Below are 20917 nucleotides of genomic sequence, written 5' to 3'. Positions count from 1 at the left end.
TCTATAGACAATAATAAAGAATGCACTTTTCACATGGATCAACATTATGTCAACATTAGTCAACATTATGTCTACATGCTGTGAGTAGAACAAGTCCACATATTAACTTATAATATACTATGTCATGACATGATGATGGCTTTATATTAATAAACTACACTTGATTTATTCATTTTCTGCTGATGAAATGCAAAAGTAAGCACTTTCCCACATTCTTGCTCAAGTCTTTCACAGCTTCTGGAAGTCAAAAGCCTTCATTCCGGTTGGGGACAGTCCCAGGTAAGAGGTCACTACTTGCTCAACCTTAATTGACATTGTCAATGCTCCAACGGGATTATGCTCACAGCATTACACAAGTTTCACTACTTCATAAATTACCAGCTATTGTCAGCCCGTTGGATCTTAGCCATTTTGGTTGGCCTGTGTTAGAATATAATAGTGTTTACAATGACTCTGATAATTAACAACTACAATTAACAACAATGGTGCTTGTTGTCCTTTTACAGGTTAATTGTTTACCTGGATATTGACTTTTAGGAAACGCCTGTTTAAGCCTTGATTTGTTTGGTAAGGTATCTTTCTGGCTATATTATTTTTGGATAAGAGGTCTTTGTCAAGTAGCCATGTTCTCCCAATAGAACCTGGGCCTGAATGCCTATCCAGGAACCAGCTCTTTCTGGAACCATGGATGGGGATCGTTGAAATACTGGCTGTCCTAGAGCTTGCTCTTCTGGGTTGTTTTAAATTGCTTCAGGAGTACCAGATGCAAATGGAGAACCGGTGAAGGAGACGTCTGAATAGACAAACTTTACACTAACAAAGTACATAAAAGGATTCGAAGTACCACAAGGCAGGTCTCCCCTCTGGCTTTTGACCTAGAGACCTCAGAAGGACCACAGCCTTCAGTATCATCTACAAGGGGTTATGAATCCACTGGGATCAGGCTTCTCATCGGCTGTCTGTCGGTGTGACAAAAGACCAAAGAAAAACAACCTAAGGGGAGAAGGATTTATTCTGGTTCGTGGTCAGGAGGTACAGCTCACAGCAGCAGGAAGAAAGAGCGATAGGAGCGGGTTACAGATGCAGTGACAAGCGCTGGGGACACAGCACACCTTGCTCATAGCTTGTCTCAGGAAACAGCAAGAAAAGGGGCTTGGCTACAGTGGTCAAAGCTGCTAGCAATCTACTGTCTCCAGATAGACCCCATCTGCCAGAGAGCCTGCACCTGCCCAAAATAATCACACGTTGGGAACCAACTATCCAATCACATGAGCTCGAGGGGTGGGGGCGGGGCACTTTAACTTTAGAAGGCTATTTTGCTAATGGAAAGGAGTTGCTAGGGCTTTTAAGAGCCTGTGTTGGGCAGGGATTTGATGACCGAAAAATGAGAGCTGGTAAGGCTTGGGGACTGGAATGGAAGGAAGGAAGAAAACGTGGCTCTGGGGCTCAGGAATCCTGCCCGCTCCTTAGGGCTCCTGGCAAACCCAGGAGATTTGGTATCTTTCTCCTAAGGCCACCCTGTCAGGGTCCTACTTGCTGCCCCAAATAGCCATCTTCGTGAACACAGGTCTTGGGAGGAAGCGGCTGGACTTCATGTAGTCGGAGATCTTCTTCAGGCCCTGTGAGTGAGGGCAGAGCAGGAGGTCAGGTCAGGGGCCCCACTCCAGGAACAGCTTTCTCTGTAGGCTCTAGTATTAGAGTTCTAGAAAGGGAAATCCTCAGCTGCTTCTAAAATGTTGCCTATAAAAGATGCCTGGGCATCGGGATTGTGCCCGCTGTAGATTATGACAGGAATCCCAATCCATCTTCCAAGGTGAGTCTCACTGGGCCTACATGTCAGCAGAGGGGCTGAGGTCCATAGTGGTTATGTGGCTTCCTCCTGCTTGCACAGCTAGTCCATGGGACAGGACCTGAGTCACGCTGGCTCTACAGCTCCCATTCTGTTCCCTCTCCGCCCAGTCCCCTCCTGTCTTCCCACAGGAGACCCTGTCACTCCTCGCCTTCACAGACATGATCGATCCTTTCTCACAGGGAACATCCTCCTTGCTGGTTTACACAGAAACCTCCTGTAACAGGACAAGGACATCCACAACAGGCCAGTGCAGCAGGAACGAGGGCCCAGACCTGAGCCAGTGACCCAGCAAGCCCTGGATCAAATGCACCAGGGGAGGAGGGCCAGCTTGGGATGCTGAGCCGGCTCTAATCGTTCTACTGAAAGTAGAGGTCCGACCTGCTCTGTGTGGAGCCTCAGGCCAACCTCACTGAGTCCCAAAGCTACCTCATACCCAGCCCTGCTACAGAGGGCCGTGCAAAGAGCCAGTAGGAGTGTTTACTCCATCTTACCAGGAGAGCCTGCTCAGATGATTTCAACAGTGTTCAGAGACCTACAGCTGACTCCAATCAAGGAGCCGGGTTCTTCCTATCATGGCCACACCAGCTCTGCCCTCTTTCAGGGCCACTGGGTGAGGACTGGACTCAAAGCTCATGAAGCTAGCTGAGAAGATGCATCGCTTGATAGAGGGACAAGATCCCAGACTACAAGCCTGTTGTTCTAATGCCTGTCATCCCCAAATCTCTGAAGGAGTATTCCGTGGGTGTTTAGTAGACTCTGGGGGACTCATGACTAGCTATACAGTGAGAGGCAAGCTGAGATTTCCAGCACCCAGGTCATTCTATGCCCGTTCTGCCCACTGCTCTCTGCTATACTCGGTCTCTGAATGGAGTTCTTTCCATGTGTCATTGGGTCTGATACTGAGCCTCATACAGAGGCGGAGGCCAGCGAATAGGAGTTGAAATACATATATGAATACATTGTAGGAATGGCTTCATGGAGACCTGGGGAAAAGAAAGGGAAGAAAGGCCCTATGCCGTATAACTCTTTCAGATAAAACCCTGAATAGGACCCACGTACACTCTCACATCTAGCACCACAAACATCCCTGGGGTTTGGCTGTGCTCAGATGGGAATAAACCTGAGCGAAGCTTTCTGAAGACCAAGTGTGAGTATTGTCTACATGTGTGGCTATTTGACACAAATCCCACCACGCCTACCTCTCTGAACACCTGTGGCTTATACACTCCTACCATTCCTGCCTTTTCCACAGCTTCCTGGACTGCGTAACCTGGAGCACAGGGACCTGAGGCTCTTCCTTTTGACACAACATAGGAAAGATCTACTCCTTGCTGACCTTAGTAGCCACAGGGAGCTGGGCACAACCTCTACTTGTAAGTGACTTACCCTCTATAGTCTGTCTGTTTCTTTATCCGTCCAATGGGACTCATAATGCAATCTGCCCTGCAGTTGGTTGTCATGATAAATTTTACCCAGTAGATAAAGTATGCTGAGTCAAAAAGCAAGTGCTCAATAAATGCTACTGGTTTTGCTGATCTTAAGCTCAGTTTCAGGGCTAAGGGCCTTTCACGAAAAGTGGGGAAGGGAGGACCTCAAAGAAGAACAAGGATTTAAAGCGTCCGTTACCTCAAAGCGCGCTATGAAATCCTTCAGGTTTGGGAACGCGTCCAGGCACGTGGCCTCAAACACTTGGTTCCTCTCAAGAACATCGTAAGCAATGAAATCCACAAAAGTGATCTGTGGGAGGCCGTGGGTGAGGGTGTTTGAATCTGGTCACCTGGCAAGGAAGGGAAGCTCCTGCCCCCACCCCCACCCCTTTACCTTGTCCCCTGCAAACCATGGCCGCTTGCCCAGGAACTCGGAGTAAAGCCGCATCATTCCAGGCAGTTGCTCCAGGTACCCTGGCTTCAGCTTCTCCTAAAGCAGAAAGCACTGTGACCACCCTCAGTCACAAGATTCTGGGCATAGGCTGGCCTCACAGGGCTACAAAGGCCCCATCTGGGCAGAGATGCGGCCACCTTCCCGAGACTGGGCCTGGGTTAATTCTGCTTTAATTTACTATGTCACTATTATTAATTTATTATGGCTATTGATTAGAGTCCTACGGGCACCAGGTCCAATAACAGAGGTGATAAGAAGCCACACAGGAACAAGTGGTCCCTGAGACTCCCCACAGATGCTCAGAACAACTCCTGTGGGTCACACTCAGAGCTGTGTGCGTCAAAGAAGCAAATAACTAAAGCACTCTGGGAAAGAATGTCCTACACAGTGAAGTGACAGGAAGGAGAACGGTAGGACTCTGGTGCGTTTTCAAAAAGATGAAGTGAGTGGGAGAAAGGAGATGTGGCGAGGAGGGACTTGATCAGCTGTGAACTGACTCTTGGGAATGCGTACTTATCACTATGGACATCCCAGACATGGCTCTGGGAATCTGGTTGGGAGGAGTCCCCAGGCGATGGCTCCCATCCATTTCCAGGTTACGCCACTTTTTCTCTCTGTACTGTACTGTAGAAGCCGTGATGATTTAAGCCAAATCCCAGGGCAGAGAGACTGTAAGCACAGTGTTTACTACCCAGCGACCGACCCTGGACTGTGGACTGTTCGCTCTGGTTGCTGAAGTTCATTGTAAGTGTGACAAACCTCGGAGGATTGAGGGTCACTCTGTTGGCGTGCGTGTGTGTGTGTGTGTGTGTGTGTGTGTGTGTGTGTAGAGGTTGGTTTCATTTCGGTGTTTTTGACTTTGAGACAGTGTACTCAGGAAGGCCTTAACCTTCTGTCTCGGCCTCCACGCTGTGCCACCATGACTCTGCCAGCAGTTCAGAACATCGTCTGTAGGTGAGCAGCTCTAAGAAGTTTAGATGCTAACCACACAGAGCGGATGAGAAGGCAAGAGTCCACGTTCCAGTGCCCCCACCTCAGGCAGCCCAGAGTAGGACTCACAAAGTCAGGGTTATAGCAAAGTCTCGCCAGCACCATGCGGTTGTCCATGAGCTGATTCTCCAGAATGTCCACACGAATCCTCTCCTCTTCTGTCTCCCCACCTGTGAAAATCACAGCACAGACCCACTCTCAACATGCCAACCTAGTCAAGCCCAGCGGGTGGCCATTGTCCCCCACCCCTGCAGAGGTCCCACTCACACAGGTTGTGCTTGCGGCCAAGATAGCGCAGGATGGCGTTGCTCTGGGTGATCTTGTGTGACCCATCAATTAAGTAGGGCAGCTGGATGGACAAGCAGGGACAGTCAGATGGGATATGAGATCCCAGAATTCCTTCCTTGGGTGAGGACAGACATCGGGCCTGGCACTCAGTGTGCCTGGCATGGAAAGCCTTCTATGAAGACATGCTCACTGAATGGAAGAGCTGGGGTACAGCCCATCACAGAAAGATGGTGTGGACAACCAGGGTGGATAGATAAGTCAAAGAACTAATCCAGACCTCCTTGTCTGTGTGAATAGGGACACCACCACCATCTCCAAACCTCCCCTCCCCTGCACCTACATTGGGGAAGTCCAGGCCCAGTTTGAACTTCTCATTCAGCCACTGGCTTCTGTCAAAGTCGGGAGCTGTGGTGAACAAGATAATATGAAATCAAAGGACCCATGTGTTCAAACCCCTTTCCCAAGACTTTCCCAAGGACTCAGAGACAAGACTCTCCAAGGCAGTACACCTGCAAGCTGACTCACGAAGTCACACTGCAAGCTTTCAAGGATGAAGATGTTTGTAAGGGCTGTGAGCTCCCTCATCACTAAAGCTTATGAAAGACTTAGCCAATTGCTAGAGGGATGGAGCCCAGTTATAAATACAGAGTATTTTCAAATCTTTCCTTAGCATCGTTCATTGGTAAGTCACACCACACCATCAAGGGTTTTGGAAGGGGCATATTATAAGTCCAACAAAAAGAGGCAGAACTGAGTGATGGGGTTGGAGAGCTGGGTGCCGGTTGCTGGGCAACAATGGGCAGGAGTCGGGCAGGGATCAGACTAGGAAGGATGCAGTCACCGTCTCCCATGGTGTATCGCTTCTCCTCATAGCTCGAGTCTGTGTATTCCAGGAGCAGGCGGATGGCATGCGCTAGCTGTAAGAGATGACAGGAGAGGGGTTGGGGATTTAGCTCAGTGGTAGAGCGCTTGCCTAGCAAGCGCAAGGCCCTGGGTTCGGTCCCCAGCTCTGAAAATAATAAAAGAAAAAAAAAGAGAGATGACAGGAGATGGTGAGGTTCTTTACCCTCCTCTAGACGAGTCGCCATTCTCTTTACCCCCCATTCACTACGTCCATGGATAGAACGAATATACTTGCAAGGCGCATTGGGGGTGGGGATACAAGCGTGTGTGCCCACACACACACACACACACACACACACACACACACACACACACACACACACACACACCCCCTGCAAGAGCATGCCTCCATTGACTACATTTATTCTTGCACCTTGGACCCCTCACTCACCCCACGGATGTCCCAGTAACCCAGTGTCATGGGCATGGTGCTGGGGTCTGAACGGACAGGCTGCGTCAATCTAGCCTCGACTGCTCCGAGAGCTGCCAGAAACAGACTGGCTTCACTCTGTCAGGTCTTCAGACCGCCTTTCCCCGCCCCCAGTTCCAGCCAATACCAGCGTCGAGGAGCAAGGCCAGACCCGCCCTGCAGAAACTCGTTAGAGCCAAGGTTGCTTGAGCTCAGACGTTGTTATGGAGGTGGCTTGGGGTGGTGCCAAAGCAGAAGGCGGGGCTACATTTGCTAGCTTGTTAAGCAGTTCTGCTGGGCTTTAGGGCTGCTGCTTTCTACTCTCTAGTCTGGATGTCAGCAGCATTCAGAAGGCCTAGAACCTTGACAAATGTATCCTGAGGGCAAAATTGTCTCTTATACTGTGAATACTTGAAGAATGGAGAACTGAGAACCATGATAATGCAAATATATTCATGCAAATTTTTCTGACGAAACTCATTTCAGTTAGGTGTGTGTGCATGTATCCTGGGTCACATGGTAAATATATCCATTCTTTTCTGTTTTTTTAATGTGATATAATATTAATCTTTGAAAAAATTCAAAAAAGGAAAGGTACACACCTATCGCCTGAATTCCGTCGTCGCTGCTCCCTTGTTCAGGTGCCCTCCCCTAACCTCCGTCCCCCTAGCCTGCCGTTCCCTGTCTCCTTGTCTTCCCCCACCCCTACCTTTGACTCTTTCTAGCATGAGTGCAAAAGCTCATAACCAAGATTCCTCCATTTTCTTTCCCACCAACACCACCCTGGGGGTGCGTGAGAGCCTGGAGGAACTGTAATCGATCATCGACTCTGTCGTGCTGACGCCCAGCCAGGCATTCACGTGGGCTTGTAACTGCTGACAATAATGGAACATGTTTCTCTTGAAAGAGCCTTGAAAGCCTTGTCCCCAGTTCCCAAGGAACAAGAGTTCTTTGTCCTATGTTTCTTCTTTATCCTTTTCTTTGTGGAGATGACTTCAGAGGCTGGCCTTGGCACTCAGTGTAACCCAGGCTGGCTATGGATTAGCTTTAGTTCTCCTGCCTCAGCTCCCGAGGGCTGAGAGTAAGGGCATGGCGCACCATACCTGTCTCTTTTTTAGGACTCACCAACTCGGATCTTGATTCTTTAAAACCTGTTTTATGTTTATGTTGGTTTTAGTTGGCTATATAAAAAAGAAGCTGATGGTGAGGAAACCTGCCCTAATTTGAGATACCATTGCACTGGTATTTTTTAGACTAACTTTTATTAACTTGTAAATCTCAATAATATTGTGGAATGGACAAGGTTCCAGTCACAAAAGGTACCTTTCGTGTTCTAGAGACCCCATGAAGGCTGCCTGCACTGGGGGTGTCCTTCTTAGTCCACTAGTGTCCCTGTGAACCAGGCTCTATCAGGGTCACCAGGCAGTCCTTAGATGCAATGGTGGAAGCTGATGGCAGTCAAAGCAAGTGTGACTCAAGCCTTATGGGGACCAGACGGTGCCAGGCAGGGACCTCCCTGGGGTAAACTGTGTGTCTCTGTAACATGCGAGTTGCAAGTCCAGAGCCTAAAGACGATGGAATTGGGCTTCCCCAGCTCCTCAGCACGGCACAGCCACTGCCAGGCAGGACAGCAAAGCCAGCCTCAGGGACGGTCACTTCAGGAGACCACTCAGTTGAAAGAAAAGAAGGAACTGAAGCAAGAATGGGGCAGGGACCAGAGAACAGGTGAGATGGTGCCAGCGCAGCAGGGAACAATGGCTACTGAGACTTCAGGGTTCCCATTCGGTGCCCTCTCTGCCCAGTCCCCTCCTGTCTTCCCATAGGAGACCCTGTCACTCCTCGCCTTCACAGACACGATCCTTTCTCACAGGGAACATCCTCCTTGCTGGTTTACACAGAAACCTCCTGTAACAGGACAAGGACATCCACAACAGGCCAGTGCAGCAGGACCGAGGGCCCAGACCTGAGCCAGTGACCCAGCAAGCCCTGGATCAAATGCACCAGGGGAGGAGGGCCAGCTTGGGATGCTGAGCCAGCTCTCATCATTCTCCTGAAAGTAGAGGTCCGACCTGCTCTGTGTGGAGCCTCAGGCCAACCTCACTGAGTCCCAAAGCTACCTCATATCCAGCCCTGCTACAGAGGGCCGTGCAAAGAGACAGTAGGAGTGTTTGCTCCATCTTACCAGAGAGCCTGCTCAGATGATTTCTACAGTGTTCAGAGACCTACAGCTGACAGTTATCAAGAAACAGCGGGCGTTGACCTGCAGCCCTCGGCTCTCCGCTCCATCCTTCTCATGGCCATGGTAAGGTTTGCACAACCACCAGTGCTATTATTCCTGCTTCACAACCAGAGCCAAAGAGACTCTGAGAAAGGAGCATTTGATGTAGAGAAGACTCCAGACTGCAAACCTGTTGTGCTGATGCCTCTGGTCCCCAAACATCTAACAGAGTAGCTTCTGTACACATCAAGTGAACTCGAGGTCCCGTGACGAGCTGTGAAAGTAAAAGCTATTGGGCTTCCCGGGAGCCAGGTGGTGCCATGACTTGTTTGCCTCCTGCTCTCTGCTGTACTTAGTCACTGGATGGAAAGCCATCCGCATAGCTCACTGTGCTTCATATATAAATAGTCACTGAGTATCAATGACAATAAGTACATAACCTCATCTCCCAGATATAAAACAAGCCACCCAGAGAATGAAGAAAAGCTTGAGAGGGAAGGAAACTGCCCCCATTTAACGTCAGGATTCCAGTCTTCCAACTGGGGGACTGGGGAAGATGGTCCAGGGATTAAGAGTGTTTGCTGTACAACATGAGGACCTGAGTTCTAATCCTGGGGTCCATGTAACAAGCTAGGTATAGGTTACATGAATCCGTAGCATTGAGGAGTGGAGACAGGAGCATGACTGGAGCTTGCCAGCTAAAAGTCCATCGGAAACATGAGCTGAGCTACCAGATTCAGGTAGAGACCCTAAGGTGAAAAGTGGAAGAGAACCCCTGACAGCTTGCCACACCCTCCACATGTGTGTGCACGTGTGTGTATGTGTGTGTGTTTGTGTGTGTGCATGCACACACACAAATTCTTCCAACTGGGTCTTCTACGTGTCTATTCAAATCTAGCACAACTATATCCCTTGGGTCTCTGTTACTCCCATTGGGATTTGAGTCATTAAGATTTGAGTCTGCAGCGGGAATATGAATGCTCTCTGTGGAGTGGGAAACACAGCTATGCAATGACCTGAGGCCTTTCCCGTGATTCACAACAGGGATATTCACTGTCTGCTAGCCTCAGAATTCAGAGACCAACAGAGAAGCCCTGCCCAGCCATCAGTAGTAGCAGGTTCCTGAGCAAGTGACTGAATCTCTATGGCTGGCTTCCTCGTCTGTCCAATGGGACAGGTAACTCTATTCGCTTGTGGAAATGTTCGTTTGATTCATTTGACCCAAGGATGTAGGGTGTGAGTACCTCACCTGGAATAAAGTGATCAGTGGTCATAGGTATTTTTCCTTTCAGTTCCAGGTTTAGGAGTAAATTGTGGAAAGAGATTCAGAGAGGAAACACCCATTTGAGAAGAAAATCGGTCCTCTTGTGACTGGAATGCATACAGAGGTGTAGTTCCTCCATGCTTCTGCCACCGATTTCTTCACTGATGTCAGAACCAACATTTCCATGTTTCCAACACTGGATCATGAACCATGGACTGAGCAACCACTGGATTCTCAGAATCTCAGGTGTGAGACAGCTGTTTTGCTATTTCAGCTGAAGCTCACACATGTGCGGCCCGCACAATAATGACAGACATTTAGTTCTTTACCTCAGATAAACCCAGGGTTTGGCCACAGTCTCCCACAACCTGCCATCAGCCCAATCACACATACTGTCCTTGGTACACTGTAGCACAAGATGGCACCATTTGGGGCTGGAGAGATGGCTCCATGGTTAAGCCTGTTCTTCCAGAGGTCCTAAGTTCAAATCCCAGCATCCACACGGTGGCTTATAACCATTTGTAATGAGATCTAATGCCCTCTTCTGATGTGTCTGAAGACAGCTACAGTATGCTTAAAATAAACAAACAAATAAATAAATAAACCTTAAAAAAAAGATGGCACCGTTTTAGATGATCTTGTGAGTGCCATAGCAAACTGTACTTCGACGACCTCTGCCTCAGCTGCACAGAGGAAGCTCCTGCCTTGGTTTTCGCTTGTTTTCTCTCCCTCCGTTCCATATCTGAATTATGACTTTATCTAAGGACAAGAGCATGAGGCAGAGCACATGGGCAGGAACCTGGCTCTCCCTCCCACCTCCCACAGGGCCCTTCCAGATAGCGTAGTCCTACACAGAGCGCTGCAAGTAACCACTTTCCTATCGCAAATTAACTATGCCCTCTGTTCTTCCAAAAGCCCTTATCCAGAAATGTCCTTGGGACTTTTCAAAAAGAAATACAGAACTGCACAGTCCCATTTAGTTTAGTTGGGTGGTACCAGCTGACCTTAAACCCACTTTCTCCTATCATACCCTTCTCCTCCCAGTTGTTCTCATGGGGAACTTAAAGAACAAACCCCACTGTCTCCTCCCTTCCCTCCGGTGTTGATAAGGCTTTTGCCTGAAGGTTAATTTGACTCAATACTTCTCTCTTAAGCCCCCTTCTCCTCTCAAACCCTAGAACCCAACAAAGAAGAAGCACCCTAGTGAGTGGAGGAGCCACAGATGGACAAGGCTGAGACCCTGAGAGACTCGCTAGGGCTGCCCAATCCCCTGGACTCTCCCCACGAGAGAAGATGAACTGGGGACAGGTCCCTGCAGATGTATAGCCTGGGGCCCCTTCATGTCACATTCTCTGCCTCTTAGCCATCAAGAAGTGAAATCAGTCTCTGCCACACCCCTGACAATCACAATATTCTGCCTAAGCACATGTGCCCCCACGCACATACATACATACACACATAACATATATGTATATGTGTGTGTGTTTTCAAATTACTTCAAATATAAACCCAGAAAAGGAATTGATATGTCACGTTGTGGTTGTTGTTATTGTTATTGTTGTTGCTGCTGCTGCTGCTCCTCTTCCTCCTCTTCTTCCTCCTCTTCCTCCTCCTCCTCCTCCTTCTCTTCCTCCTCCTCCTCCTCCTTCTTCTTCTCTTCTGTCTTTGGAACTGATTTCTAACAGTCTAATTTTCACAGCGGCTGTAGCATTTTATATTACTAGGAACAAGACAAGGCCTTCCAGTCACTCCACATAATGGAGTCATCCATCACTTGCTACTTGACAGTGGGAAATCTGATGGATGAGGCCAATGATTAGTGCTTTGGGGCAACTTTTATGTGCTTATTTACAATTGTACATCCCCTCTAGAAAAAAAAGTCTACTCAAGTTCTTGCCCAGGCTGGAGTTATTTAGTCTTCTCCTTAGCACAGTGACCTGTGTGTAGGTGTGTCCTATAGAACACAGCGGACTGGATTCATTGTGTAGAGTTGGACAGCCAGCAGGGGTATCGAGAAGATCCAGGAGAGGATGGGGATGTGACTCCGTCTGTAGACTACTTGTGTACCATGCAAGCACAGACATGAGTTTAGTCCTTTGCACAGGTCAAACCAAGGGCTGTGATATGCATTTATACTCCCGGAGCTGGGGAGATGGAAACTCTCTGAACTTGTTCTATAGACAGCCTAGCCAAACCAACGAGAGCCTGGCTTAGTGAGAGATCTTGTTTCTAAAAGTAAGAGAGAGAGCGAGCTTGGGGAGATACCTAATAGCAACCACTGACTTCCACATGCCGGCAAACACAGGCACACACGCACACGCATGCACATGCACGTACATGCTCACGCACTCGGACACAGCTAGGAACTATTGGAAAACATTTTCTAACTTCTGATATACACTGATAGTAGTATTAATATGGGTTAATATTTCTGTCTACTTAACCTTTTTATACTTCTATTAACTTATCTTTTTCCTGATGTTTTTGTTGCATCTCTGTTTAAGATGTTGTTTAATAAAGTTCAGCATAAAGGATTTTGATCTTACCAGATTAATAAGCATCTCTCTTCAATGAGCTCTTATAAACTTTACCTTTTAATTAATCACCTATTTCACAGTGACCTTCACATCTGCCTAGGAGCGTTTATTTCTTAACTGCTGTATCAGACTTGGCACAAGGACAATGCCCAGCAGGGCCATCCTCCGACATTTTCCAAGTTACAGGTAGGTCTCACAAGAAGTGCTTGACAAAGGCCAGAATCCACGATCTAGCCTCCATCAAAGGACGTGTCTTCAGTGAGTCTAGCTCCTCTGTGGGTGACCTGACAGCACCTCTAATCACACACTGCTGCTCTGGGGCTTAGGAAAGTAGACCTGCCCACCTCCAGCCACTCAGGGGCAGCTGCACCTCCTTAGTGCTTAGGCAAGAGAGGGCTTCTGGGTCAGACTGCAACATCTCCACATAAAAATCTCTGTTTTCTCAGAAACCATGCTTATGTCCATGGTTTGACCTGCACAAAGGACTAAACCAAACACTAGCACAAGCATCTCTAAAAGCAGATGTTCACAATTTCTCAAACTTTAACACGCTAGACACTGCCATATGTATCAGCAAGGCCAGGCGCCTCCCTCGGCGAGCTGATGATTAAGGATTTTTTTATTGTTTGTTTGTTTGTTTTTGAAGATTCCCACAACAGAATCACCAAGAGAAAGGAAAGTTTCTAGCAAAACATCTTGGAAAGACAGATGACTTCCACGTGAGGGTACACGTAGAACCTGATGACTGACTGTTCACCCTCTGCCCATCTGCCTGGCACCCCTCTGAAGCAAGACTCAGGTGAGCATAGCCAATGACTGAACCACATGCACCCTGCAGGATGACGACTGAGAAATACTGGTACAGAAGGAGTACCTTCCTATAAGAACCCCAGGTGGACACCGTCAGGGCACATCATAATCTCTTTTTAAAATATATTTATTTATTTATTATATATAAGTGCACTGTAGCTGTCTTCAGACCAGAGGTGGGCATCAGATCCCATTACAGATGGTTGTGAGCCACCATGTGGTTGTGGGGACTTGAACTCAGGACCTCTGGAAGAGTGACTCTTCACCACTGAGCCATCTCTCCAGCCCGATAATCTCTTTCTTTTTAAAAAGATTTACATGTGTGTGTGTGTGTGTGTGTGTGTGTGTGTGTGTGTGTGTGTGTGTGTGTGTGTGACAGCCCAAACAGGCATCAGATTCCCTGGAGCTGGGATTACAGACTCATTGTGGGCCACCATGTGGGTAGTGGGAACCAAATCCAGGCCTTATACAAGAAAGGAAGTGCTCGTAATAGATCCGCCATGTTTCCAGCCCCTGCATGATCAGACATCCTGACTACCTGAGAGCCCACTCCCACCCCGACTCCGTGTCCCTATCGCCTAGTCATCCTTGTGAATCACAGAGCAAAGACCACCCAGTCACATCACCTTAGTCACTGCTGAGATTACAGGCAATAAGACAGGACACAGGGCAAGTGTGGGTAATACTTTACTAGAGAGCAAACAACGCTAGGCCATCCCACTCTGGAGGCCGAGTCTGCCTTCTGGGGAGAATGGGTCTTCGGGTTAAGGTGCTCAAAGCTCAGTGAAAGATGTTAGAAACATGACAGAAAGAAACAAGGGGAGAAAAGGACTTTGCTGAGGGCAGGGAGCTGACACTGGAGGCTTGAGTCAAAGGGGGGAACAAGGAGGTCTTGTAGAGGGAAAGAATGAAAAGACAGAAAAAAATGGGAAGACTGATGTAGAGCAGTTACTGGAAGCTAGCCGTGACCCAGTCAGTGTCCAGGGCGATAGGGGCGCGGACAGATCCTCCCTACCATCACAGGCCCTCCATGCAGGGTCCTACTTGTTGCCCCACGTGGCCTGTTTTAAGTACACAGGACTTGGAAGGAAGCGGCTGGTCTTCATATAGGCAGAGATCTTCTTCAGGCCCTGCAGGGAAGAAGGAGAAACCAGGACCTCAGCTCTGCAAGCTCTAGGAACACACGAGAGACTTTAAAGTCCAGAGGGAGAAAACACACCCAACCACCCTGCAAAATCAGCCCCGCCATCACACCAATCGGCAGGGATGCTGAGGTGCCAGAGGTTAAGAAACTTCCCCATTCTCCCATGGTTTAAAGAGTCAGCCCAGCACTGGGGCTGCCACTCTGCTCTCTGTGCACTCCCTCCTGCCTCCCACAGGGGGCGCTGTCACTGCTGGCTGCAATGGCGTGCCTGTAATTAAAAGAAGTAAGCATCCAGGAAACCAAAAGGGTTGAGAACTTGTTTGTGTGGCTTGGAAGAGAGTCCAGGTGCCACCCAGTGATTCAGCAACCCCGAGTGTAAGCAGAGAAGGCTGAGGAGACTGCAACGCAAGGGTGGCCAGCGCCAGCTGCTCACCTGAGGCTAACACGTCTCCACTTGAGCTGAGCACAATCCCACTGAGCCCCAACCAACCTCATCTCTAGCTCTGATGCAGTGGAGCGTGATACAGGACACCTCATCGGAGAGTGCACAGGTCATGTCTAAAGATCAACAGAGAGCCACACCCCTCAGTGCTCAGAACAAGAGCCTGCAGGCTACAACCGCGGTGATGGGAACATGGGAACTAAAGAAGATGCGCGACCCTTCATGTCAAGTGGGCCGTGATCTGTTGCTATAGCAACGCCTCCAACATACAAGTCTGAAAAAAAGTACATCTTGTTGGTGTCAAACCAGAGAGTTCAGTGCGGCCTGTGGTTAACTGTGAGGTGTGGGCCAGGAGGTCATTAATATCACATGTGTCTCATGGTCTGTTGAGCCTCCTGCTACCAGCTTCACTCTGTCCCAGGATGGAGGGACATCTTTACATGTCCTGCTGGGCCCCATATGGAGGGAAATTCCAAAGCATCTCGATAAGGATAAAATATGACCTTGTTTCATAGAGGGACACAATGAGAGACGGAGGAAGAGAGGGTGGAAAGAGTACACCCACCAAATGAACTTAAGGTGAAGTCTTCCATGGGAACAGCCCTGAGTCACGGTACTTCACAGGGCAGCAACATGAATGACTGCACCAATCTAATATGGCCGTGGAGTATGTCTTGGTCCTGCGCATCAGTCTGCCTTTCTCTCAGCCTAACGGTTGAGGAAACACATTCTTCACGTGTTCTGCATACCACAGGTCCTGGGCCCGAAACCCAAGCTGTACAAAGGCCTTACTTACTTTTTGGCACAAGTTGGGAAGAGAAACTGAATGTTGCTTTTGGAAGCTGAAGGCATTCAGAAGCCCAGAACAGCTCTACGCCTGCTAGGATGTTGAGCAAGCTGCTCTCCCTCCCCAGTCTCAGGCTCCTCATCTACAGTGTGACAGCTAATCCTATCCAGGTCGCCTGCATGTTGCAATGATAAATCGATTCCACAGTTCTAGGAGGCTGAACACGGGTCCTGGTAGAAAGTCAGAGCTCAATAGATCCTCATCGTTCTTCTTTTAACACTCAGGATTGGTGACACAACCTGGAAAGGGGGGAGGGAAGGATATCCAAGAGGAAGCGGGATCAGACCATCACCTCAAAGCGGGCCACGAATTCCATCAGGTTTGGGAAGGCGTCCAGGCACTTGGGTTCAAACATTCGGTGCTGATCAAGGACATCATAGACAAGGAAATCTGCAAAGGTGATCTGCAGGAAGTAAGGGGCAGTGAGGTGGGATCCGGAAGCCCAGGAAGGGTGGCAGTTCCTCCTCCCCACCTGTTACCCTCTTTACCTTGTCCCCTGCAAACCATGGCTGCTTCCCCAGGAACTCGGAGTACAGCTTCAGCTGATCTGGGAGGCCCTTCAAGAACTCAGGCTTCCGTTTCTCCTGAAGCAGAAAAACAGCTGGCACAACCCTCATTACTGGTCTCCTGGGAGAAAGTGTGACTTCACCAGGCTATGCAAAGGAGCGGGCACCTTCCTAATTCTGGGCCTGGACCATTTAATGCTTCACCACTTTAATAATTAGACTCCTGCTTGGTAGCAGGCTTCCTCTCTCAGGGGTGCCTGGCAGTTAGATGGAAATGCCACTCTGTCCCTGACTCTGTCATGACTGATGTCTAGTCCACGGCTGCCTTCCGTGGTCGCTAGCAGGGTCTGTACAGGGCAGTCCAGCAGAAGGAAAGGCGAGTATTAAACAATCTCTAGAGAAGAGACAAAGCGATTCCAAGGAGCAATTACAAAGCACGAGAACAGAACTGAAGCAGGGTGAACACAGTTAAACAGTGTAAGAGATGGTGTCTCTCCAGCTGACCGTGAACTCCAGCAAGAGACCCTGAGTTTTGCTGCTACTAAGAAATCAGCTCTGAGAAACCTGTTGGGTAGATTTCTAAACACCCGTGATCTTTTCCCCTCTGGCTTTCGTTTGTCAACCTTGGGAACAAGGTGGTATATGGCAGTGGTCAAGGTCAAAGTGGAAAAGAACTGAACACATGAATTTGCCATGTTGGAATGAATTTGCAACCATTGATATCATGACAGTGTGTCTCAAAACTTCTCGGAATTGGTGTGTTTTACTTGTCAACAAAATGGGGGTGTGGGGAGCAGAAGTGTTGGCTGGATAGGGGAGCTTGATAAATGAGTGTGGGCAGGTTCAAATTCCAAAGATGACAGGTGTGGATACAAACACAGCCCCTTCCTTGACTCCTTCGTCAAACCCTGCCTATACCACACAGTGGGGACTCACAAAGTCAGGGCTGTAGCAGAGTGTGCCCATCTGAATGCGGGTGTCCATGACCTGTTTCTCCAAAATGTCCACACGAATCCTCTCCTCCTCTGTCTCCCCACCTGCAGCACACACAGCACAGACCCACTCTCAGCATCCTGCTCCAGCCAAGCCAAGAGGGATGGCTTCTGCCCCCACCCTGCAGCCAGCCCCACTCACACAGGTTGTGCTTGCGACCAAGGTAGCGCAGGATGGCATTGCTCTGGGTGACCTTGTGTGACCCATCAATTAAGTAGGGCAGCTGGATAGACAAGCAGGGATGGTCAGATGGGTTATGGGGTACCTGAATCCCTTCCCTGGGTGAGGACAGACATGGCCCTGGCACTCAGTGTGCCTGCCATGGGAAACCCTCCATGAGCACAGTGTGCACTGAGTGGGAGAGCCGGGACACAGCCCATCACAGAAACACTGCAGCCAGCAGGGATGGGGCAGGAGAGCAGAAACACTGATCCCAACCCCTCAGCCAGGCCAGGAGATGAGGTGGGAACACCAGGCCTTCCCCAAACCTCCCCTTCCCTGCACCTACATTGGGAAAGTCCAGGCCCAGTTTGAACTTCTCATTCAGCCACTGGCTTCTGTCATAGTCGGGAGCTGTGGTGGACAAGAGGAAGTGAACAGGAATCACCATGTCTAAGCCTCCTTCCCCAGAACCCTCCCAAGAAGTCAAGGGCAGGAGCCCTTGTGCAGGGAACATGCAGTCTGACCCAGTAAGCCTTTCAAATCAAGGCCGCACCTGTGAATAGCACTCTGATGGCTATAGGCCTTTCATGATTGAGGCTTACAGAAGCACTAGGCCTGTAGTGGGCAAACCTCACCCAATTATAGTCAGAAAAGGACCAGCATGTCATAACCATGATTCTATATTGAAAATCAAAGCTGTGCCCTCAAGGAAATTTCTGGAAGATCTAAGCTCTGGGTTCATTTGAAGGAGATCCACAGAGCTAAGAAACAGAGAACTAGGAAGAAGATGCTGGGCACCAGTGGACAGAAGTTAGAGAGGAGTGTGACCAGAAGAATGAATGTCATTACCGTCGCCCATGGCGTATCTCTTCTCCTCATAGCTTGTTTCTGTGTATTCCAGGAGCAGGCGGATGGCGTGACCCAGCTGCGGGAGATAGCGGGTAACAAAAGTCACAGTTAGTGAGATCCTTCACCTCCTCTAGGGAAGCTTTTTTCCACCTTTTACTAAAAAGAGAGGAAGCGAGGCGGAGGAGAGGGAGAAAGGCAAGGGGAGAATTTGGACTGAGAGTCCTTCTGACAGACACAGATGGGGGCCTCAAGGAAAACCTCACGGAAAATCTTCCTCCTGGAGCCTTGTGTTCTGACCCTGGGTCCTTCCCACCTAGTAGCCCAGCTTTTCACTCACTCCGCGGATATCCCAATAACCAAGAGTCACGGGCATGATTCCTATCCAGCCTCGAAGACTGTACAGTCAGGCCACTGTCAGGAAAGACTCTGCTCCGAGATAGCAACGCTCAGCTGATGAGTCTGAGAATAGTTCCGGAGCTGCTCTGGCTAGCCAGAAAGGAACCAACCCTGGAACCATAAAGCCCAACCCACTGTGACTGTAAAAGCCAATCATCCCAGGAGCTAACATCAGAAGGCGGGTCTAAGCTTTCAGATACCGAAGGCAGTGATTGATTGGCAGGCCTGCTTCCATCTGCCCCCTGCTGGATCCTCAAGAAGTCGGCAGTATCCCTGGAGACAGGCCAGAGAGGACCTGTTCTACCCATCTCCTTTCCTCCTGGTAGATTGGTTTTTCACACCTGCACTCTGGGAGTCTGTCATGCAGGGAGGCTCGGATCTCAATAAATGAATAAAAAAGCATTGTCTCCACCTGGGAGTCTGTTATTGTACTCACCACTGGAAGAAAGGACTCTGCCAGTCTGACAAACTGGACTTCATTGTCCATACAACCTCGGGGGTACAGGAGCAGGAGAATGGGAACGACCCAGGACAGGGACAAACAGAAGAACAAGCAGTCTCTGTGTTTCTCCTGGGGGACCTGGGACTGTCTCAGTTCCTTTCTGATTGCTGTGACAAACACCATGATCAAGGCAACTTACAGAAGAGAGGGGTTAATAAGGGTTTACAGTTTCAGAGGGTGACTCCATGACCAGCAGAGAAGCAGGCAGGCATGGTAATGGGGCAGTAGCTTAGAGCTTATATTTGATCCACCAGCAGGAGGCGGGGAGGGGGGGGGAGGGACCTAACTGGGAATGGCATATATTTTTCAAATCTCAAAGTCTACCCCCAGTAACATACCTCCTCCAAGGCCACACCTCCTAATCCTTCCCAAACAGTTTCACCAACTGAGGACTAAGCACTCAATTGTATGAGCCTATAGGAGAGGGACCCAGCCCGTGGGTCATCAAGGTAGTGACCATATAAATTAATTAGCACTTCGGCCATATTTGTGAGCTAAATCCAAGAGGCAAACACGCAGGCCTTGTGAAATTGAAAGGGTCCCACCATCACAGACAGGACCCTGAACTTAATAGCACAGTGGCCTAGAGGGACCAAATACCTCTGGTTCTGAGGGACAACAGATGCTGTCCAGAAAGGACCTTGGAGGATTCTACAGAGGACCAAGTACCTGAGAGGCAAACTCTCAGCTGTCTAGCTCACTGATTTCAGCCCTGGCCCCAGCCCCTGACTGTGTATCTGGGTATGAGAGAGTGACTCAGTGTCCTTCATCATGGCACTTGTGGTTAAAACTCACAGACAAAACTCCTACCAATGTCAGAGAGCCAAGTTTCTCTTTTCCAGATTCTTAGCTTCAGTGATAAATGAATTTAAAACAGACCCAAGGGGAAGGGGGCAGGATGGCCACATTTGGTAAGTACTGGCCAGACCAACATTAAGACATCAATGCAACTCATGTGAAAAAGTTCATCATGGTGTTAGAAACTTATAAAACCCAGAGCTGGGGAGTGGAGGCCTACGGCTCCAGCGGGGTTCCTGGCTGCCAGTCCAACGGACTCAACAGACTCCACGTTCAGTGAGAGAGAAGTCTCAAAAACTACATACAAAGCGATTGATAAAGACACCAAGTGCCAGCCTCTAACTTTCACACGCATGTGTATACATGTGTGTTCACAGGAACACATATATACAAACCAGGGCCCAGCGACAGGGAGTCAAAATTCAGCTCAGTGAGAAGGCAGAGGAATAGGCAAATAGTTGGCAATTTCTGTGAAGTTGGAGAGTGATGGAGGCTAAGAGGGAGAAGGGAACGAAGCAGACACCCCCTGGCTGCCCATGGGCTTCTGTTAGAAACTCGTTGGTGGCTATGAACAGGCAGGACCAGGCACAGGCGGGCAGGGGTTAAGTCAAGGGTTCCATGTCCCGCTTTCATCCTGAGCTACTCTTCCTCCTCAGCTGAGCCTGCTCATCCCAGAGGCACAGAGAGGATCCAACCCAGCTGGGATGAAGCCCATGGCACAGGTCACAGGCAGTCGAGAGTTCTAGACCCAGACGCTACTCTCTGGGAGCTGAAGGCCCACTCTGGGGAGAGTCCACTCTATTCTGACATTGATGGGTCCGGAATAAGAAAGTTCATTCAATGCAGTTGTGCGCTATGAGAGACCCTGGTGCCAGCACCTGGAATAAACTGGATTGTAAGACGCTTCAACAAGTTGGCAGGGAGACACAAAGCCTGTGTAGACAATCGAAACTGTGCCTGGCCCTGTCCAGCAGGGGACGAGAGATGGTGCAGAAAGTCTGAGCTAAACAGGTTCTCAGCACCTGACTGGAGAGTCATAGCATGGTTCTTCAGAATGTCTTCCTGTCCACACGATGACTGATACTCAGTATTTTTTGTCTAATAAGTTCAGGTGATGGCCTCTGTC

At 49.2% G+C, this 20917-nt stretch overlaps 2 protein-coding genes across 2 annotated transcripts; both read right to left on the bottom strand.

Moving 5' to 3' along the window:
• Positions 1-994: 994 nt before the first annotated feature.
• On the bottom strand, positions 995-6450 carry LOC116896379 (glutathione S-transferase Yb-3). The gene is made up of 8 exons (XM_032897502.1): positions 6306-6450; positions 5853-5928; positions 5352-5416; positions 4991-5072; positions 4793-4893; positions 3674-3769; positions 3479-3589; positions 995-1619 (listed from the first exon to the last, which is right to left on the bottom strand). Exons 1-8 carry the CDS (start codon positions 6339-6341, stop codon positions 1530-1532), a joined length of 657 nt encoding a protein of 218 aa, XP_032753393.1. The 5' UTR covers positions 6342-6450; the 3' UTR covers positions 995-1529.
• Positions 6451-14192: 7742 nt separating this feature from the next.
• Positions 14193-18166, bottom strand: LOC116896377 (glutathione S-transferase Mu 6). The gene is made up of 7 exons (XM_032897500.1): positions 18096-18166; positions 17593-17657; positions 17226-17307; positions 17028-17128; positions 16074-16169; positions 15878-15988; positions 14193-14282 (listed from the first exon to the last, which is right to left on the bottom strand). The coding sequence occupies exons 1-7, from the start codon at positions 18103-18105 to the stop codon at positions 14193-14195; spliced, it is 555 nt and encodes a 184-aa protein (XP_032753391.1). The 5' UTR covers positions 18106-18166.
• Positions 18167-20917: the final 2751 nt, after the last annotated feature.

Source organism: Rattus rattus, chromosome 3 (assembly GCF_011064425.1).
Source record: "Rattus rattus isolate New Zealand chromosome 3, Rrattus_CSIRO_v1, whole genome shotgun sequence".
NCBI lineage: Eukaryota > Metazoa > Chordata > Mammalia > Rodentia > Muridae > Rattus > Rattus rattus.
This window is presented reverse-complemented; position numbering and strand designations above follow the sequence as displayed.